Source organism: Vicia villosa, linkage group LG6, assembly GCF_029867415.1.
Source record: "Vicia villosa cultivar HV-30 ecotype Madison, WI linkage group LG6, Vvil1.0, whole genome shotgun sequence".
NCBI lineage: Eukaryota > Viridiplantae > Streptophyta > Magnoliopsida > Fabales > Fabaceae > Vicia > Vicia villosa.
The window spans coordinates 160,013,935-160,030,610 of record NC_081185.1 but is presented as its reverse complement, the minus strand read 5'-3'; the positions used below and the strand labels follow the sequence as shown (position 1 = coordinate 160,030,610).

General features: G+C 34.2%; 2 protein-coding genes and 1 non-coding gene across 4 annotated transcripts; 2 read left to right on the top strand and 1 right to left on the bottom strand.

Moving 5' to 3' along the window:
• Positions 1 to 5,681: 5,681 nt before the first annotated feature.
• TRNAG-CCC (transfer RNA glycine (anticodon CCC)) lies at positions 5,682 to 5,752 on the bottom strand. Its single transcript has one exon. It is a non-coding gene; the product is annotated as a tRNA-Gly (tRNA).
• A 43-nt stretch (positions 5,753 to 5,795) lies between these two features.
• Positions 5,796 to 12,620, top strand: LOC131610842 (dephospho-CoA kinase). 2 transcript variants are annotated; one of them, XM_058882894.1, is made up of 4 exons: positions 5,796 to 5,902; positions 11,339 to 11,511; positions 11,611 to 11,756; positions 11,843 to 12,620. In XM_058882894.1, the coding sequence occupies exons 2-4, from the start codon at positions 11,404 to 11,406 to the stop codon at positions 12,291 to 12,293; spliced, it is 705 nt and encodes a 234-aa protein (XP_058738877.1). In that variant the 5' UTR covers positions 5,796 to 5,902; positions 11,339 to 11,403; the 3' UTR covers positions 12,294 to 12,620. The 2 variants fall into 2 exon arrangements, with proteins under 2 accessions (XP_058738877.1, XP_058738876.1); XM_058882893.1 differs by lacking the exon at positions 5,796 to 5,902 and adding an exon at positions 6,041 to 7,340.
• A 1,417-nt stretch (positions 12,621 to 14,037) lies between these two features.
• LOC131612988 (heavy metal-associated isoprenylated plant protein 36-like) lies at positions 14,038 to 15,500 on the top strand. The gene is made up of 3 exons (XM_058884717.1): positions 14,038 to 14,197; positions 14,284 to 14,359; positions 14,560 to 15,500. Exons 1-3 carry the CDS (start codon positions 14,120 to 14,122, stop codon positions 15,324 to 15,326), a joined length of 921 nt encoding a protein of 306 aa, XP_058740700.1. The 5' UTR covers positions 14,038 to 14,119; the 3' UTR covers positions 15,327 to 15,500.
• The last annotated feature ends 1,176 nt before the right edge of the window (positions 15,501 to 16,676 follow it).

The following is a 16,676-nucleotide window of genomic DNA, read 5'->3' as shown; positions in this document are numbered from 1 at the left end:
ATATCAAAGTCCTCCCGAAAGCCCCAAGGGAGACCAAGGCAGCCACGTCCCTCCCTGGATAAAGCAGATATCGAAGAATCAAGAGAAGCATCCTCTATGAACAGCAAAATACAAAAAATCCATGAAAGAGACACCCAAGTTTGTAAGTATGATGGAAAGGGAGATGTGGACGAGTACATACAACTCGTCAGTGATCGATTGAACTACTTCAGCATTAATGAATCATGTAAATGCAAGTTATTCGAAATAACTCTAGTTGGGTCACCGAGGATATGGTTCAACGATATTCTAAACGAGAATATTGAATCCTGGACTGATTTTTATGAAAGATTCACCATTAACTTTATCACCCGGAAAGGACAATCGGTGACTGTAACTGCTTTGAATGGAATTATTTAAGGGAAGAAGGAAAGCATACAGTCTTATATTGACTGATTTACACAAGTTTCTATTGAAGTAGAGATAGCCTAAGAAAACCTTAACTGCTTAATCTTAAGAATGAGATGGAGGAAAATGAATCAATCACTATGTAATCATTTTTTGGACGGAGCATAAAAAATGTTGAAGCCAATTCTACAAAATGAAATTAACTATGCCGTCTCCAAGCTTAAAACCAAATGTTTTAAGAATATCACTTTATATAATACAAGAAAATTGCAAAATAAAGATCAAAGGAGTTGAAAAAAATTTCAATCAATGATATATAAGCAGTTTTTGTGTGATTTAAAAATACAAAATCCTAGGTTAGAGTTAGGTTCTAATGTAAAGTTTTTTTAATATATATATATATATATATATATATATATATATATATATATATATATATATATATATATATATATATATATATATATATATATATATCCGATCGTGTTATCGACCACTCTAAAAGAGTCATTATCCTTATAGTACCTTCTTAGCGCAAGAGCTGCCATGCAGTCAAGAAGAGGGGATTTAGTCTCACAATGCATTTAATGGTTCTCCACAACCTATTTCTGAAAAATATCAAGATTATTATTTCATCTATATAATATATATGTAGTGCACGCCTATTCAGCTATTTAGAATCAAATTCAATCTGAACTCACTATTCTTCCTCACGTACTAACTTGAGCGTTGGAGTGTTAATCTTGCAGTTTAATCATCTCTCTATTGCACCAAAAGCTCTGATATGCAAACATCTCTAATCCTCATTCCTTTTCTAGAAAAAGACTTTTGATTCCTGTGTTTTTCACTATTTCACATCCGTTCTTCGATTCGTCAATTTAAAACCTTCTCAGGTCATTGAATCAATAGCACTCAAAATTGAACACGAAGATTCATCACGTTCAATCCAATAAAGAATCCTTTTAAATTTGATTTTTTGAATTTCCAGATCTCTGATTCATCTGCTTCAAAGTAATGGCTATGCCCAAAGCTACTTGCTTTACCGCACTACGAGAAGCTGCTGCCGATATTGAAACTCAAGTAAAGGTTAATCAACCACCTCCACCTCCTCTATAAGGCATTGTAAATCCAAGATAAGAGATTATGTTTCATCTGAATCTAGTCCAGGCTCCTCAGATAATTGGATATGTCCTAATTCCTCCAATTCCACCTTCAATTCCACCTCCAGTTTCGCAAACTAGAGCCTTACCTAGTTTCCAACTACCGCAGACAAACCTTGGATTGCAAGGCTAACGAGTTTTTAAATAGTATGAATGCACAAGCAATAGAGGAAAGGTTGTTTCGCCTCAAGGAGGGCTTTCATAATGTTCCTCCTCGAGGAAACACCGTTAAATAGGCTATATTCAAGAAAACTCAAGTCGTTGTTCCTAAGCCGACCGCGCGATGAAAGATGAAGCTCATAAGTCGAAGAATCATTAGAGGAGAAAGAAATGTCAAATTCATCCCCAAAGCCCCGAGGGAGACCAAGGAAGCCACACTCCTCCCCTGGATCAAGCAGATATCGAAGAATCAAGAGAAGCATCCTTTATGGACAGCAAAATACAAAAATCCATGTAGGAGCCACCCAAGTTCGGTGAGTATGATGGAAAGGGAGATGTGGACGAGCACATACAACTCGCCAGTGATCGATTGAACTACTTCAGCGTTAATGAAGCCTGTAAATGCAAGTTGTTCGAAATAACTCTAGTTGGGTCGCTAAGGCTATGGTTCAACGATCTTCTAGACGAGAATATTGAATCCTAGACTGGTTTTTATGAAAGATTCACCATTAACTTTATCGCCCGGAAAGGACAATTGGTGACTGTAACTACTTTGAATGGAATCATTTAAGGGAAAAAGGAAAGCATACAGTCTTATATCGACTGATTTACATAAGTTGCTATTGAAACTAAGAAAGCTTTAAGTGCTTGATCTTCAAAAATGGCCTTCTATAGGACCATCCTTTCAGGATGAAGGTATGAAGGAAAATAGTACTAGCCACTTAGAAAATGCATTATCAGTCCTACATGATCCAGAAACTGAACACACGTTTTAACAATCTCGCTTCCAATGACACCAAATCTAGATGCTCGACTTGGAAGGAGTTCTAGCGTCAGAAGGACGAGCCCGATCGGAGAATTCATGGAAGGTACGATAAGTACACGCCACAGAAGGCATCTTGTGAGAATATCTCCCAAGATTATGTCAACACATAATTATGAAAAGGAGGTGATGACCTCTCGACAAGTGTATCGATAATGTCGAAGTAATAATTAAAAGGAAAAATACTCTTTTTGGTCTCATATGTTAACCTCGAGGTTTATTTTGGTTCCTTAACTTCAAAAGTTTCCATATTGGTCACTTAAATCTTTAAAACGTATCATGTTGGTCATTTCCGTCTAATTAGCGGCGGAAAAACTCAAAAATTGGTCGTTAATATGTTAAAAAGGACTAAAATGTAAGGGACCAATATGGAACTTTTTGAAGTTAAAGGACCATAATAAACTCCGAGGTTAACACACAGGACCAAAAAGAGTATTTTGTCTAACTAAAAAGATCGTCTCCACGAAGATTGTAATTTAACAAAGTAGTTATGTGCGAATTGAAATGATAACAATTGTGGGTTTTTATTTTATTTTATTGGAGGCTTAGATTCCTGATGCAGAGAAAAATAATAAGGATATGGAGAAAGAAGTCTGACATCCATGAAAGTCTTGAAGAATTTTGAGAATATATGTTAGACGAAGATCAAAATGATGAGATACCAGATGTAAATGACAATCTCACTAACAATGTTGAAGATATAGTTTCAGTTGTTACCGGAGCTAAAACCTCAAAAATGACTCCAAAAAGGTCCAAAAGGACAACTGAAAAGAAAAAAAAATGCATTGAAGCCTAAGAAAACTACCACCAAGAAGTCTATCACTCCAAGTAAGAAGAAAATAATTTCAAAGAAAAAGGATGATGTTTTAAAGAAAAAGAAGTTTAATGGGCAGGAAAGAAAACCGCGATCAAGGAGAGTATTGTTTTAAAAAGGAAGAAGGTCCCTAAAAGGGAAGTTGTTGAAAAGGACATCACTAACAATCTTGAGTATTGTTCACTTGATCGAACTCAAGATTAAGGGAAGAGAAAAAGTTAAGATCAACAACAAATATATGGTTTGTAGGGTTGGATGGCTACATCTCTCTCGTAAACAAATTTTGCCAAGTAAGATTGATTGTCTCATTTCCGTTTGGAATTGGGGGGCAGACGTAACCCTAGTGAGAACGATTAATGAAGTGTCTAAACAAGTCCTTGTGCTCTCTCTCTCTCTCTCTTTCTCTCTCTCTCTCTCTCTCTCTCTCTCTCTCTCCACCTCTCTATATATATATATATATCATTTACTTTCAATAGAAAATTATTTAATTTGGTAGTATTTTAAAACCGGACCGGTCATCAAACTGGTGAGGGTACTAGTTCACTAGTTCATTGGTTGAACCACTGGGTCACTGGAGGAACAACATGACTAAATCGAATTAAACCGTATAACTCGGTTGAATAAACCAGTCTCTATTGTAATACTATATATTTATTAAATCGGTTGAACTGGATGACTCAGTCTCTAAAAAATATCACAACACCTACAAAATTTTAAATTTTTAAAATATCATAATTTCACATGTTTATTCTTCACATTCAAATTCTAAATATAATCAGTAGTCACAACAAAATAATACAAAATATAAATTTAAATAAATTTTAAACCAGATCTAATTGCAAACAGGGAAAAAGTTGTTCCAAATAAGGTTTGAATAAAGTCTAATTATATTTTAAATAATTTTTATAAAAAAAATCATAAAAACAACGTCGTTTTGAGCGGAAAAAATAACATGCATTTGAACCGCCGATTTTCTAAAATTGTCGGTTCACCAGTTTTTTTCGGTTTGGCCGGTTCTACCGGTTCAATAGCATATCTGGTCTAACAATTAGACCAGACCAGTGACCACTCCGGTTCCTGGTCCGAACGGTCGGTTCTGTCTGGTTTTTAAAACTATGGAATTTGATAATTGTGCAATCAATACAATTAGATAAATTATTTATCATTTCAAAATTGTTTTGTTGAGTTGATTACAATCATTGTGATTCAAATCATCAAAATTATAAGAAAATTCTGATTAAAATTGACTCCACCACAAATGTTTAATAAATTGTTTCACTCAGTTTTTGTTTAATTATTTTAGTGGAAATAGATTACTTGTAAATTTAAATTCAAATGTATTGTATTGATATTGAAAATATATTGGTTCAATTGCTTTTTATTATCATTACAATACTTAGTGGTTTTAATACATATCTGAATTTTTCGATAATAGTTTAGATTAGAGCATTTTCTATTGTCTATAGTTAAAAAGGCGTTGAAAGTATTTTTTATCAAATAACTTTTAATTTAGAATTTATCTACTCCCTCTAAATATGTTGTCTTTGTCTATCAATCAAGTCCATCTAGTATTTATAATGAAGGTGGGAAAAGAAATTCCTTTAATTTTTTTCGAAACAAATGACAATTGTTGTCTACTTCATTTTCAACTATAAAAGCTAGTTATTTTTATGTTTATCTCTACACAAAACAAAATATGACTAATAATCAATTAATTAAATAATGAATAAATAAGAGAAACACATGTCAACTATGTTAATGATATTTTAAGAGAAATATTAACGGGTGTTCTTAAAGCACTCTTTAAAAGATTAAAGTGATAATTTTTTTAAAAAATACGTGTATTCAATATATTGGATATTGAAATATTAATTTTGATAATTAATATTTTTTTATTTAGTATATTTAAAGAGTGCTCTAAGAATATTGGTTAGCAAGACCCATATTTTAATAAAAATTCTTGAATGATATATTTAATTAAAGTTCTTCTGAACACACCAACTTTAAATTTTATTTAAGAAAAAATTATGTTTGAATTGTGGTATTTCTGAGCTATAGAAATTATAATCTGATTTTTTTTATTATTATTTAAACAATGGAGTGAACTTTTTTTAATTGAATAGGTAAATGTATAAGAATTTTTAATAGAAAAAAATTATCTTAAAAGCATGCAAGAATGATTATAAAAAAAAACTTAAAAGTATGCAAGAATGATTATTTAATGTACATAATAAATAATATTTGGTTATCTTATTGAGTTTTTATTCTATTTTTCTATTTGTTACAAAATAGTTATTTATTTTAATTTCACAATTTGTGAAACTGCGTAAAAAGAAATTGCGCATCCAGGGAATCGAACCCTGGTCAGTACCGTGGGAGGGTACTATGATACCACTACACCAGATGCGCTTGTTGTTTATCACTGACCGCGTTTGGCTATTTGTTAGAATTTCAACACTTGATTGATGGAACATTTCAAAATCCCTACCTACTCCAAATCCTTAAATCATTCCCAAATTGCGATATCATCTTCTTCTCCTTCTCAATTCCGCTTCCCTGGTACGCCTTTGCAGTTTTTGCTTATATTCATTTCGTTTTCTAAATCTCGCTGCATTTTTTTGTTGTTGATGATTTGTCGTATGGCTTGTATCACTAGTCTACATGTCTCTTATTTTTAATATGGTTTTACATTGATGGATTGATCTTTGAATAGTTATATCTATGAAGCACGGAAGTAGGAAACACGACACCGACACTCAAGTGTAGACACCAATAATAATTTGGAAAAATGAATAAATAAAAAGTAATCACAAGTGTCAGAGTCGTTTTCGGACGCCGACACTAACACGGACAGAAGGAAGGAACACACTACTATTTGCCTAAAAGAGGGAAAAGGGCCAGTGAGTGTTATGCCCTACTGTTACCCACACCACCACGAAAAGAGATCGAAAAACAGGTTCAAGAGTTCCTGAAACAGGGGTTATTAGACGCAGCTAGAGCTGTCAAATAAGCCCTATAACTAAAAGCCTTAATAATTTGACCCATTAAAGCCCTAATATATTGAGCCTCAATTAGACCCTTTACAAAATGTTTTTTTTGCCCCATTGAGGGGTCTTCTTTTATTCCCAAAACTAGGGCTGGACAGAATTTAAAAAACCAGCCCAAACCGGCCGACCCACATGGCCCGTGTGTGCACGGTTCGGTTTAACCGGTTATTCGGGTTAGCGGTTTACCCATTTCTGGATTTACATGGGTTTGAATGGACGGTAGTGGATGGTTGATTTGAGCCCATGCAAAACCGAATCCGACCGGCACATTCACTATTTCTTTTATTATTAGTTTTGGAGTCTAGTTTTGGAGTAATAGACTGGATTGAAATCAATAAATTAGTTAACTAGGCCCAACCCCATACAAGACACCACCTCACTTCTATCTTCTTCTTGAGATTTAGCCACCGCCGCACAACCCCACACACACCATGTAACCCAGATTGCAAGAATTTATGTAGAAAATTTCTAGAGACTATATCACAGAAACAAAACTAATCTTAAAGTTAGATCTCTTCTAACAGTGTTTTGAGTTTCTTATAACTTTGCTGTTTGGAATTAGTTCAAAACCTTGTTATTCCTTTTTGGTTTTCTTAAATCTGTAAGCAAGAAATTGGGTCTGACTGTCTGAGAGTTGAGATATTTCCAAGTTAAGACAACACCGATTAAACCGAGTTACCAAACCGAATCCGAGAAAATCCGAACCCAAAAAAACCGACTACCAAAACGGACGAAATTGGACATGTATTCCTCAACCGTGGGTTGGTCCGGTTGAAGGTTTTGGACCCGAAACCGAACCGGTCCGACCGGTTGTCCACCCCTACCCAAAACCCAACAAGACTTCAATTTACTGTAGCTTGGAGACTCCATTTTTTTCAATTCCGCACAGCTTCACAGCCACCGCCACCGTCAACCGTGCCGCCGTCAAATTTTCCCCATTGCAAAACAAAGTACTCTTCTCTCTCCATTTCTCTTTAATCTCTAGTTTTTCTAAAATCAACTTTCATTTTTTATCTCATTTGAATTCAAATGATATAAATCTTCATGTTATAGGAATGAATTAATAGAATTATAAATGGATTCTTTTTCATCTTAATTGAATTCACATGGGTCACCCTTTGTTTATAATATTGCTTAATATATGCACTCACAAGCTGTTTGTGAAAATGCCTCAACAGCTTTATACATGTTATAAATTTGATTATATAACAAGGAAACATGTTATTTTTGAATGAAAATGGAGGAAATCAGACATGTTTATGATTTAGTACAAATGACATGTCATGCCTCAACAGCTTATTTTGAAAAATTGTACTTTTATTTCTCTATGATCAATGCATTGAGCTCTTGGTAAACAACTCTATCATCTAGTTTGAATACATATTAATATGATATTATGCTATAGCCTATAAGAAACTGAACAATCTATAAAACTAGACCAATGCTTTGCACAATTCGTACTAATATTTGCAATACTTGCCACTGTAAAACCAATTAAACAATTCACAACCAGCCCTTTTTAATCTTAACAGCCTTCTTGCATGTGTAAGAGGCAAAGAACCATGGACACTTCAAAGTAGCTGCTGCACTAGTGTTCAAGTCTATAGTTTAAAATCTAAATTCTAAAAGAATATTCGTTTGGATAACTCTTGTAGTGTTAGCTCTTGATGAAATGTACTACCATAGCTGTTAGTTGCTGCAGCTCTCTAATTATATTTGTAGCACCAGCAAGTTAGGATTTACTATTTGTATGTTGACCAGCTTTACTAATAATTATAGATTTATTTTCATTAAATTCTGTGCTAGTGAGAACTTCCTACTAATGCATGGAGGCAAAGGAAACAAATATGCATGTGTGTTATTTTAAAATGCTTCGCATGTGTTTTCACTCTGTTACATTTGAATCACATTGCTTCAAACTGAGTCTACAAATGTTAAATTAATACTAAATATTGTATTTTCTCATATACTTATCTTTTGATTGTTTAACCAATATTCAAGGTCACTTGTTAGTATTTTTAGAAAAATATTAAGATGATAATCTTTTAAATATATGTTTTTGTGACTTATTGTGAGCATGCCAAAAGACATCACTATCACAAGAATATAAACTTGTTAGATAGCTGGATGATTATGTAACATAAACTTGTAAGATAGCTGGATGATTATGTAACATAAACTTGTAAGATAGCTGGATGATTATGTAACGCTGAGTCGAATTATATTGATGTCATTGCCATCCAAACCAACTCACACCCGAGCTAGCATTGCGTTCTTTGGTTCCTTGAAAGCTTAGGAATAGATGCTTACTTTGTAAAAAAAAAATTGTGCGGATTTTTTGGTTACTTTAGGCCGCACTTTCCAATCGTTAACCATTTTTGACGTCATCCCCATATATATTAGAAGTGACTTTGTAAACAACAGGTTGGGGATGAGCTTCTCAATGGATAGCTTGTGTTTTAAATGTGGAGGTCCTTTTCATCCTATGCATCAATGCCCAGATAAACAACTTAGAGTTTTGATGGTTGAAGAAGAAGAAAAAGAAGATGTGGAGGGGAACCTACTGGCGGTCGAAGTAGATGAGACCGAAGAAGAGGTTGATGGAGAAATGAGTGTGCTGTGTTTGAACAACCTCATAACAAATCCTAGAGACAAGCCTCAAACAATAAAATTTCAAGGTAAAATCCAGGGGGTATTGGTGTTAATCTTGGTAGACAGTGGAGCCACCCACAATTTCATTTCCCAAAAATTAACACATAAAATGGGTTGGGCAGTAGAGGATACCCCAAACATGACCATTAAAATAGGGGATGGATTTCAAACAACCACACGAGGGAAATGTAAGCAGGCACAGATAGAAATTGGTGATTTCAAATTCCCCATGGAAGCATTCTTGTTTGAATTAGGAGATTTGGACGTAGTGTTGGGAATAGAGTGGCTCAAAACTTTAGGTGACACTATCGTAAATTAGACTAAGCAAACGATGAGTTTTTGGAGCGGTAGAAAATCAGCCTATGAAAAAGAGCTCATGGCAGTTGTGTTAGCCATCCAACATTGGAGGCCGTATTTGCTTGGTAGACGTTTTGTGGTATCAACAGATCAAAAACGCCTTAAACAATTGCTACAGCAAAAGATTGTAACTGTGGAGCAGCAAAACTGGGCTGCGAAGTTACTTGGCTATGATTTTGAAATTGTTTACAAACCTGGGAGATTAAACCGAGGTGCTGGTGCCTTATCCAGAGTGAATGAAGGCGCTGAGCTGAATAGTGTAGTTTCTTACCCTATATGGAATGACAAACAACATTTATTAGAGGAGGTACACCTAGATCAGCATCTAAGGAGGATTATTGAAGCATTGCAAGAGGATCCAACTTCTAGACCTGGATTTTTGTTAAGCTGCATGCGCACCGGCAGCAGTTGGTGGTGTCGCGTATCAACGCCAAATTAGCAGCCCGGTATTACGGTCCTTATCCCGTTATAGAAAGATTGGGAGCTGTGGCATATAAATTGAAGCTTCCAGTGGGTTCCAAGGTCCACCCGGTTTTTCACGTATCTTTGTTGAAGAAGGCAATTGGAGATTATCATGAAGAGGAGGAATTACCAGATAACTTGGAAGGAGACAGCACTGAACTGTTTGAACCTGAAATAGTGCTGGCAACACGCGTAGTACAATCACAGGGGGAGGAAAAGGCTATAGTTTCAGAAGGGAGTATTGATAGGAGCCGTACAGCCGAGGCTGTCCCAATTGAACAATTGATCCATCATGGATCATGTGGGCCTAAAGTATGGCAAGTTTATTCTAGAAGGGGCAAAAGAGGGAGTAATGAATAACTCTTGGGATGGCTGTGGGGAGAGCAACAGACTATAACCATTTCCATTTAGTGAGTTATTATGGATAACTCTTGAGATGGCTGTGGGAGAGCAATAGGCTGTAACAGTTTCCTTTTATAAGCAGTGGCAATGGGGATTGAGGAGGCATCTTGGTGAAACTGAGAAACTAGAAGGAATAGGGAGCATTAGCATCCTATAGGAGCCTAGCTCTGGTCAGGAAATTAGGGATTCTTCCCCTTTTCTGTAATCACCCTCAAATTATAATCAATAAAAGCTCTTTCCCTCATATTATGGTTTTGCTACTCTTATTCTATTTATTTCTACTTTCTGGTTCCTATCAGATGAGGGAACTGCTAATCAGCCCAAGGTGTGGAGAATGTATGAATGGAGAGGTAAGCTAAGTAAAAGGAAAGATGAGCTGGCAATAGTTGCAACTAACTGATTGTGAGGAGTACACAACTATGTAAGGGGAGAGATCATAGAGAGAGGGTATTGCGATATTTTGTATTGAGTTTGTTAGGCAGAGAGATGCTCTCTCTGTAGGAGCTTAGCTCTTCGCAGTTTAGGGATTGTAATTCCTTACTGAAGCATTTTCCATTCCATTAATAAAATTCCCCCTCTTCAACAATCTGTGTGTTATTTTCTAGTTCATTCTCTGTTTTCTTATCAGAACCCATGTATTATTTAGTTTGGGAAGCCACCAGTATAACCACCCTATCTAGTGTTATTTTAAGAATTCCCACGATCTTAATACGTTGTTTATGATTATTTCTTTCCTTGGCCCAGAAAATGTTATGCGACAGTAATATTTTAGCTTGGCGCCATTAAATATGATAACGGTTTTGCTTTTGAGAATAGTTATCTTGCTGATAGCTTGTTTTGGAACTGGTAGAGTTGAAGATGTTCACTGCTATAGGTGTTGTACCTTTATTGATGAACAAACATATTTGATCTGTGTTTTTACATCTGTATCTCATGCTCGCTGTGTTGTAGTTTGTAATATTAGAAATTTATGTACAAAATGCTTACATTTGGATAATTATTTGAGTTATTTATGTTTGTACCTATAATATGTTCCAAATATTTAGCGTTTTCCTGACCGTTACTGCTTGACCAGGGCAAAGGAAAGAAAGCTCAGAATATAGCTGACAAGCTGGAAGGGTGCAGTGATCGATAGGAGGAATGAGGATCGTTGGACTGACCGGTGGAATAGCAAGTGGCAAGAGCACTGTTTCCAATCTATTCAAGTCTCATGACATTCCTGTTGTCGATGCTGATGTAGTTGCTCGTGTATGTTTCTTTTTCCGTGCTTTATTTTACTTGTTAGGTTTTCTTTTAATGTGGCAAACTCCTTACAAGTTCTGCGGTTATTGGGATTTAAATTACCAGGAGGTTTTGAAGAAAGGGAGTGGTGGATGGAAAAAGGTCGTCGAGGCGTTTGGGGAGGAAATTCTACTAGACAATGGGGAAGTTAACAGACCCAAACTTGGTCAAATCGTTTTTGCGGATCCCGATAAGCGTCAATTTCTCAATCGGTATTCTAAATTTATGTTGCGTGAATAATATTTTATTTTATTTTATTCTATTTACATCGAAGTTCTGGTTGTGATGGTTGCTTTAGATTGTTGGCTCCTTATATATCGTCGGGGATCTTTTGGGAAGTCGCGAAGCTGTGGTTGAAAGGTTACAGGGTCATTGTTCTTGATGTCCCTTTGTTATTTGAGGCCAAGATGGACAAGTTCACGACGCCCATTATTGTCGTGTGGGTTGATCCTGAAACACAGATTCAGAGACTCTTGGCAAGAGACAAGTCTAACGAGGAGGATGGTCGGAATAGGATTAATGCTCAGATGCCACTGGAAGATAAAAAGAGTAAAGCTGATATAGTAATAGACAACACCGGCTCACTAGACGATTTGAATGAACAATTTCAGAAGGTTTTGGTCCGGGTCACGGGACCCTTGACATGGTGTCAATTTTGGCGTTCTAGGCAGGGGGTCTCGATCATTCTTGCTTCACTTTCCTCTGGTGTTGTTCTATGCGCAAAGGCATTCAACAACAACAGGTCATAGCCACTTGCCTATTTTGTGATTTATGAAGTGCTTCACACTGTATCTCTTTCTAAGTTCCGATCAAATAGATACCATACTACAACCCGAGTTTCAAGATGATATTAGAATTTACTTGTTTATTATAGGATTTATTGCATACTATTACTGTTAGTGTACTCCAAAAGACGAGATATGGAATATTGATAATGGTAATAACAGGGAATTTGTCCATAGACCTGTCAAACCATTGGCTTACATTAAGTGGAAGATGGCCTATTGTCCATTATCATATCGTGCTATATTGATATGGATGTTTTTGTTTTAATGTTGAATGTTACTATTTGCCAATAGACTCAGTAACATCTAATATTCTTTTTCTAATGATTGATGATTTGAAGTGCAACTCCTACACTTCAGTCATAATCCATGTTTTATTATTAAATTAATTTTTTGAGACACCACTATTGTATTTTATGCAATTTGCTTTCATTTTTTATTTCTAAAGATTAGGTGTATGACATGCATGCATACATTTAGTGTGCTATGAAGAAGCTGTACAATTTGGTGACTGGCTTCAATATCTTGGAAGATTATTATTATTACATGTGTGTATACAAAGACTAAAATTGAAAACAAGAGATTTGCACTTAAAGCAAGTAGGTGCATGCATGATTAATTCATTATCCTTTACACCCAATTCAACAGTATAAATAAATACATGTCTCAACAAAGGATCAATTGGCTTACTTGTTAATCAAGCCATTGCCATGATGTGAACTTAATTTTGAGTTGTATTGGATGATATTGGTCACTAAAAAATCATATCAGTCTTGAAGTAAAAAAGATAAAGATAAAAGTAGCAGATATGTACACTTGAAAGCTGAAAGCCTCTTCTTTTTGGATGTACTTTTTATTTTTATTTTAATCGTTACTGAATATTCTCTCTTTGAAATCACGTGATTGAATCACGTGACTTGATGATTTAAATGTCATAAGTATATTAAAGTATAATGGTGATTGCTTTTGTGGGATATACTTGTTAAAAGGGATGTGGCATCCAACACTAAAAGAGTGCTTTGATGATCACAACCAATTTTTTTAGGGTAATGCTAACGAGTGCCCCTGGGGCACTGGTTAAGAAATTAAAAAGGAAAGTTGAACATTGTTTAATAAAGTAAAAAAATAAGTTTTTTCTTAAAATATATGTATTTAATGCATTGAAGACATAAATAATTAATTTTTTTAAGGAATATTGTATGTATTTAATAAATTGCATATAGAATAATTTCTTTATAAGAAATGCTTAACCAGTGCCCCTGAGGCACTCGTTAGCATGACCCTATAATTTATAATTACTATCTTCTTCATATAAAATTATACTAATATTAAGAATATGATAAGAAACTAAAATTTACTAATATTTAATTGAAATTATGAGATAATTTATCATATTATTTGTCTTGTGAAAAAACCAAATCATAAATTTAAGACCATTATGTCAAGAAATAATGGGTAACGATGGTCGATAGACTTTGATATTATATTAAAGTCTGACCTAAGTTATCCTTACAAATAACATGTTGGTAAGATGATGGGTGACACTCTTCATAGGAAACTTGTTTTACCGATCCAAGACCTCGGGTGACCCTCTCAGATATCTCACTAGTGGAAGAATTTGTAATACTAAAATAAAAAAACATAAACTAAAAAAAAAAAAAACATTGACACATGTGTTTCTCACCCTCTTTAAAAGCATTGCAAAACCAACCCTCACCCACTTATACAAACTTTCTCCATCCCTTAATTTACACTCCACTAAGCTACGTACCAACCAAACTTCATTTCAAATGGCTGCACCCAAACTACCACCACCTGATCATCATCCACAACTTCCTCCTCCATCAGAATCGAGTCTCAAGTATCAGGTAATCATAATCAAACACAACTTTTAATTTTCTCTGTTATATCAGCTTCACTATAATTAGTAGTAATTAGTTATTATATATTACAGACGTGGGTTTTGAAAGTCTTGATCCACTGCGATGGCTGCACAAAAAGAATCAAGAAAATTCTTCAAGGAATTGAAGGTATATTTATGTATACATCATATATTTTTTTTTTTATAAACATGATGGTATCTTATATCATATATGCAATAATGCATGTGTTTGTTTTCATGATAATTTTTTATACAGTATTTCTATATATAGAAGAGTTATGTATATTTTTATTTTTTATATAAATTTCAATGAAACATTATTAATCATACTATACATGTTTGTGACAGGGGTTTACACGACAGAAGTTGATTCTATGCAGCACAAGGTTACAGTTACAGGCAACGTTGAAGCTGAAACTCTCATCAAAAAGCTTTCAAGATCAGGAAAATCAGTGGAACTTTTGCCACAAAAACCACCAGAGAAGAAAGATAAAAAACCTTCAACAAAATCAAAGGAAGAGATCAAGGAAGATCAAAAGAATAGTACTGAACCAGTTGGTGAAAGTGAAACTAGTCATGAAGATTGTATAGATGATGATGGTGGTGATGATGGTGGTGAAGAAGATTCAAATCATAATGATGGTGGTGATGGTGGGGGTGATAATAAAAGTGAAGGGGGTGCTAAAAAGAAGAAGAAAAAGAAAAAGAAGAATAAAAGTGGTGCTGTAACTTCTGCTCCTCTTAATAATAATGATGGAGGAGAAAAAGTGATTATTAGTACAGAAAAAGTTGATACTCCCAAGGAAATTATTGTCCCTCCAGTACTTCAACAACAGCATGGTTATGGTTATGGTTATAATAACCCATATCCACCACATATGTACTATTCACACCCTCCTATTGCTCATGCACCACCACCTTATGGGCTAAGCTATAACACATCCTATCCTGTTAATAGTACTTCTGGTTATTATGTTGGGGCTCCTATCATGCCTATGCATACTAATTACTCCAGAGTTCCTCCGCCTCCTCCTCCGCCGTCTGATCCGATTAATAACTATGGTTATCATCATGATCATGATGAATATGAAGGTGGATATTGCTCTATTATGTGACATGAATTTCAAAGTGGATGATGATGATGTTGATGTTGTGTATTACTTCCTAGTGTTGTTGCTTGTTGATTAGTGCTACTAATAGTAAGGGGAAGTGGAGGTTTGATATTTGTATTATGTGCTAAGAAATTTGAAGTTAACTACTAGTTAATAAAATCAAGATTTGAATTTGGATTTTCTGCGTCGGATATTGTAAATTTTAAATGTAGTTTTTTAGAATTTAAAGAAATTAAAATTTTTTTTTTTCTTATCGTTTGATCTTAATCGAACGATCATCGATCTACTGATGAAATAAATGTGTAAATTTGCAATTACATAGCGTAAACCTGTAAATTTGTAATTGCAACAAACTCTTTAAGGATGTTTATTTGTTCGTATGGTGGGTCTTCCATGTTTTTTTTATTCTTCTTTTTAATTTAAAAAGTTGAAATTTTGGAGTTTGCTAAAAAAAAAAAAAGGCCAATAGCATTATAATGCTATGCAATTTGTAGAACTAAAAGTCTCTCTTTCCTTCTCTTTGTTATGTACAAAGTTTAGTTTTCTTTTTGATAATCTTTATTTACATGCCATTCTTTTGGTAATTCACATGCATGCAAGTGAGTTCTAGCTGGCCAACAAATCTTAGCTACTAAGTAATTACTAAAGAGAGTGATTAATAAAACCAAAAGAAAAAAAAAGATAGTTGTTTGTATTTTTTTTTTTGCTAGCTTTGGCCAAAACCCATCTTTTCAACTTTTCATTTGTGAAATTCTTACTTTAGTTGAAGTAGGAGAGTTTTCTAGATTCTAGATAAGTTATAGGATTTTTGTAAGAAAAATAAACATCAATTAATTAACACAGAAGTAGTTAAAAAAAACAAAGAACTTATGATCCCAGTGATAATCATCCATTTATGAGCTCAGCTTTGGACAATATCTTAGTGACCCCATATCATAAAAGTATGTGTGAGTGTGAGTGTGTACTATTATCTCTATCAAAATGTCTATGTTTGCTTCATACTTCCTTCAAATTTTCTTCAAATTCTATAAAGTCACGTTGAATAATTATGACTGTAAGACTAATGATTAGGTCAAAGAAAGAGTAATTTATCTGTATTTAATTTTTTAACATATCTACCTCTGATGCACTTGATAATTGATATCAAGACCCAAAGCCAAATATGAGCATTCTCGTCGGACTGTATCATCTATATTAAATTATTATTATTATTATTATTATTATTATTATTATTATTATTATTATTATTATTATTATTATTATTATTATTATTATTATTATTATTATTATTATTATTGTTGGGAGTATGATTTTTCTCGACTTTATAGAACCCTTATTTCTGTTTAATAAAGG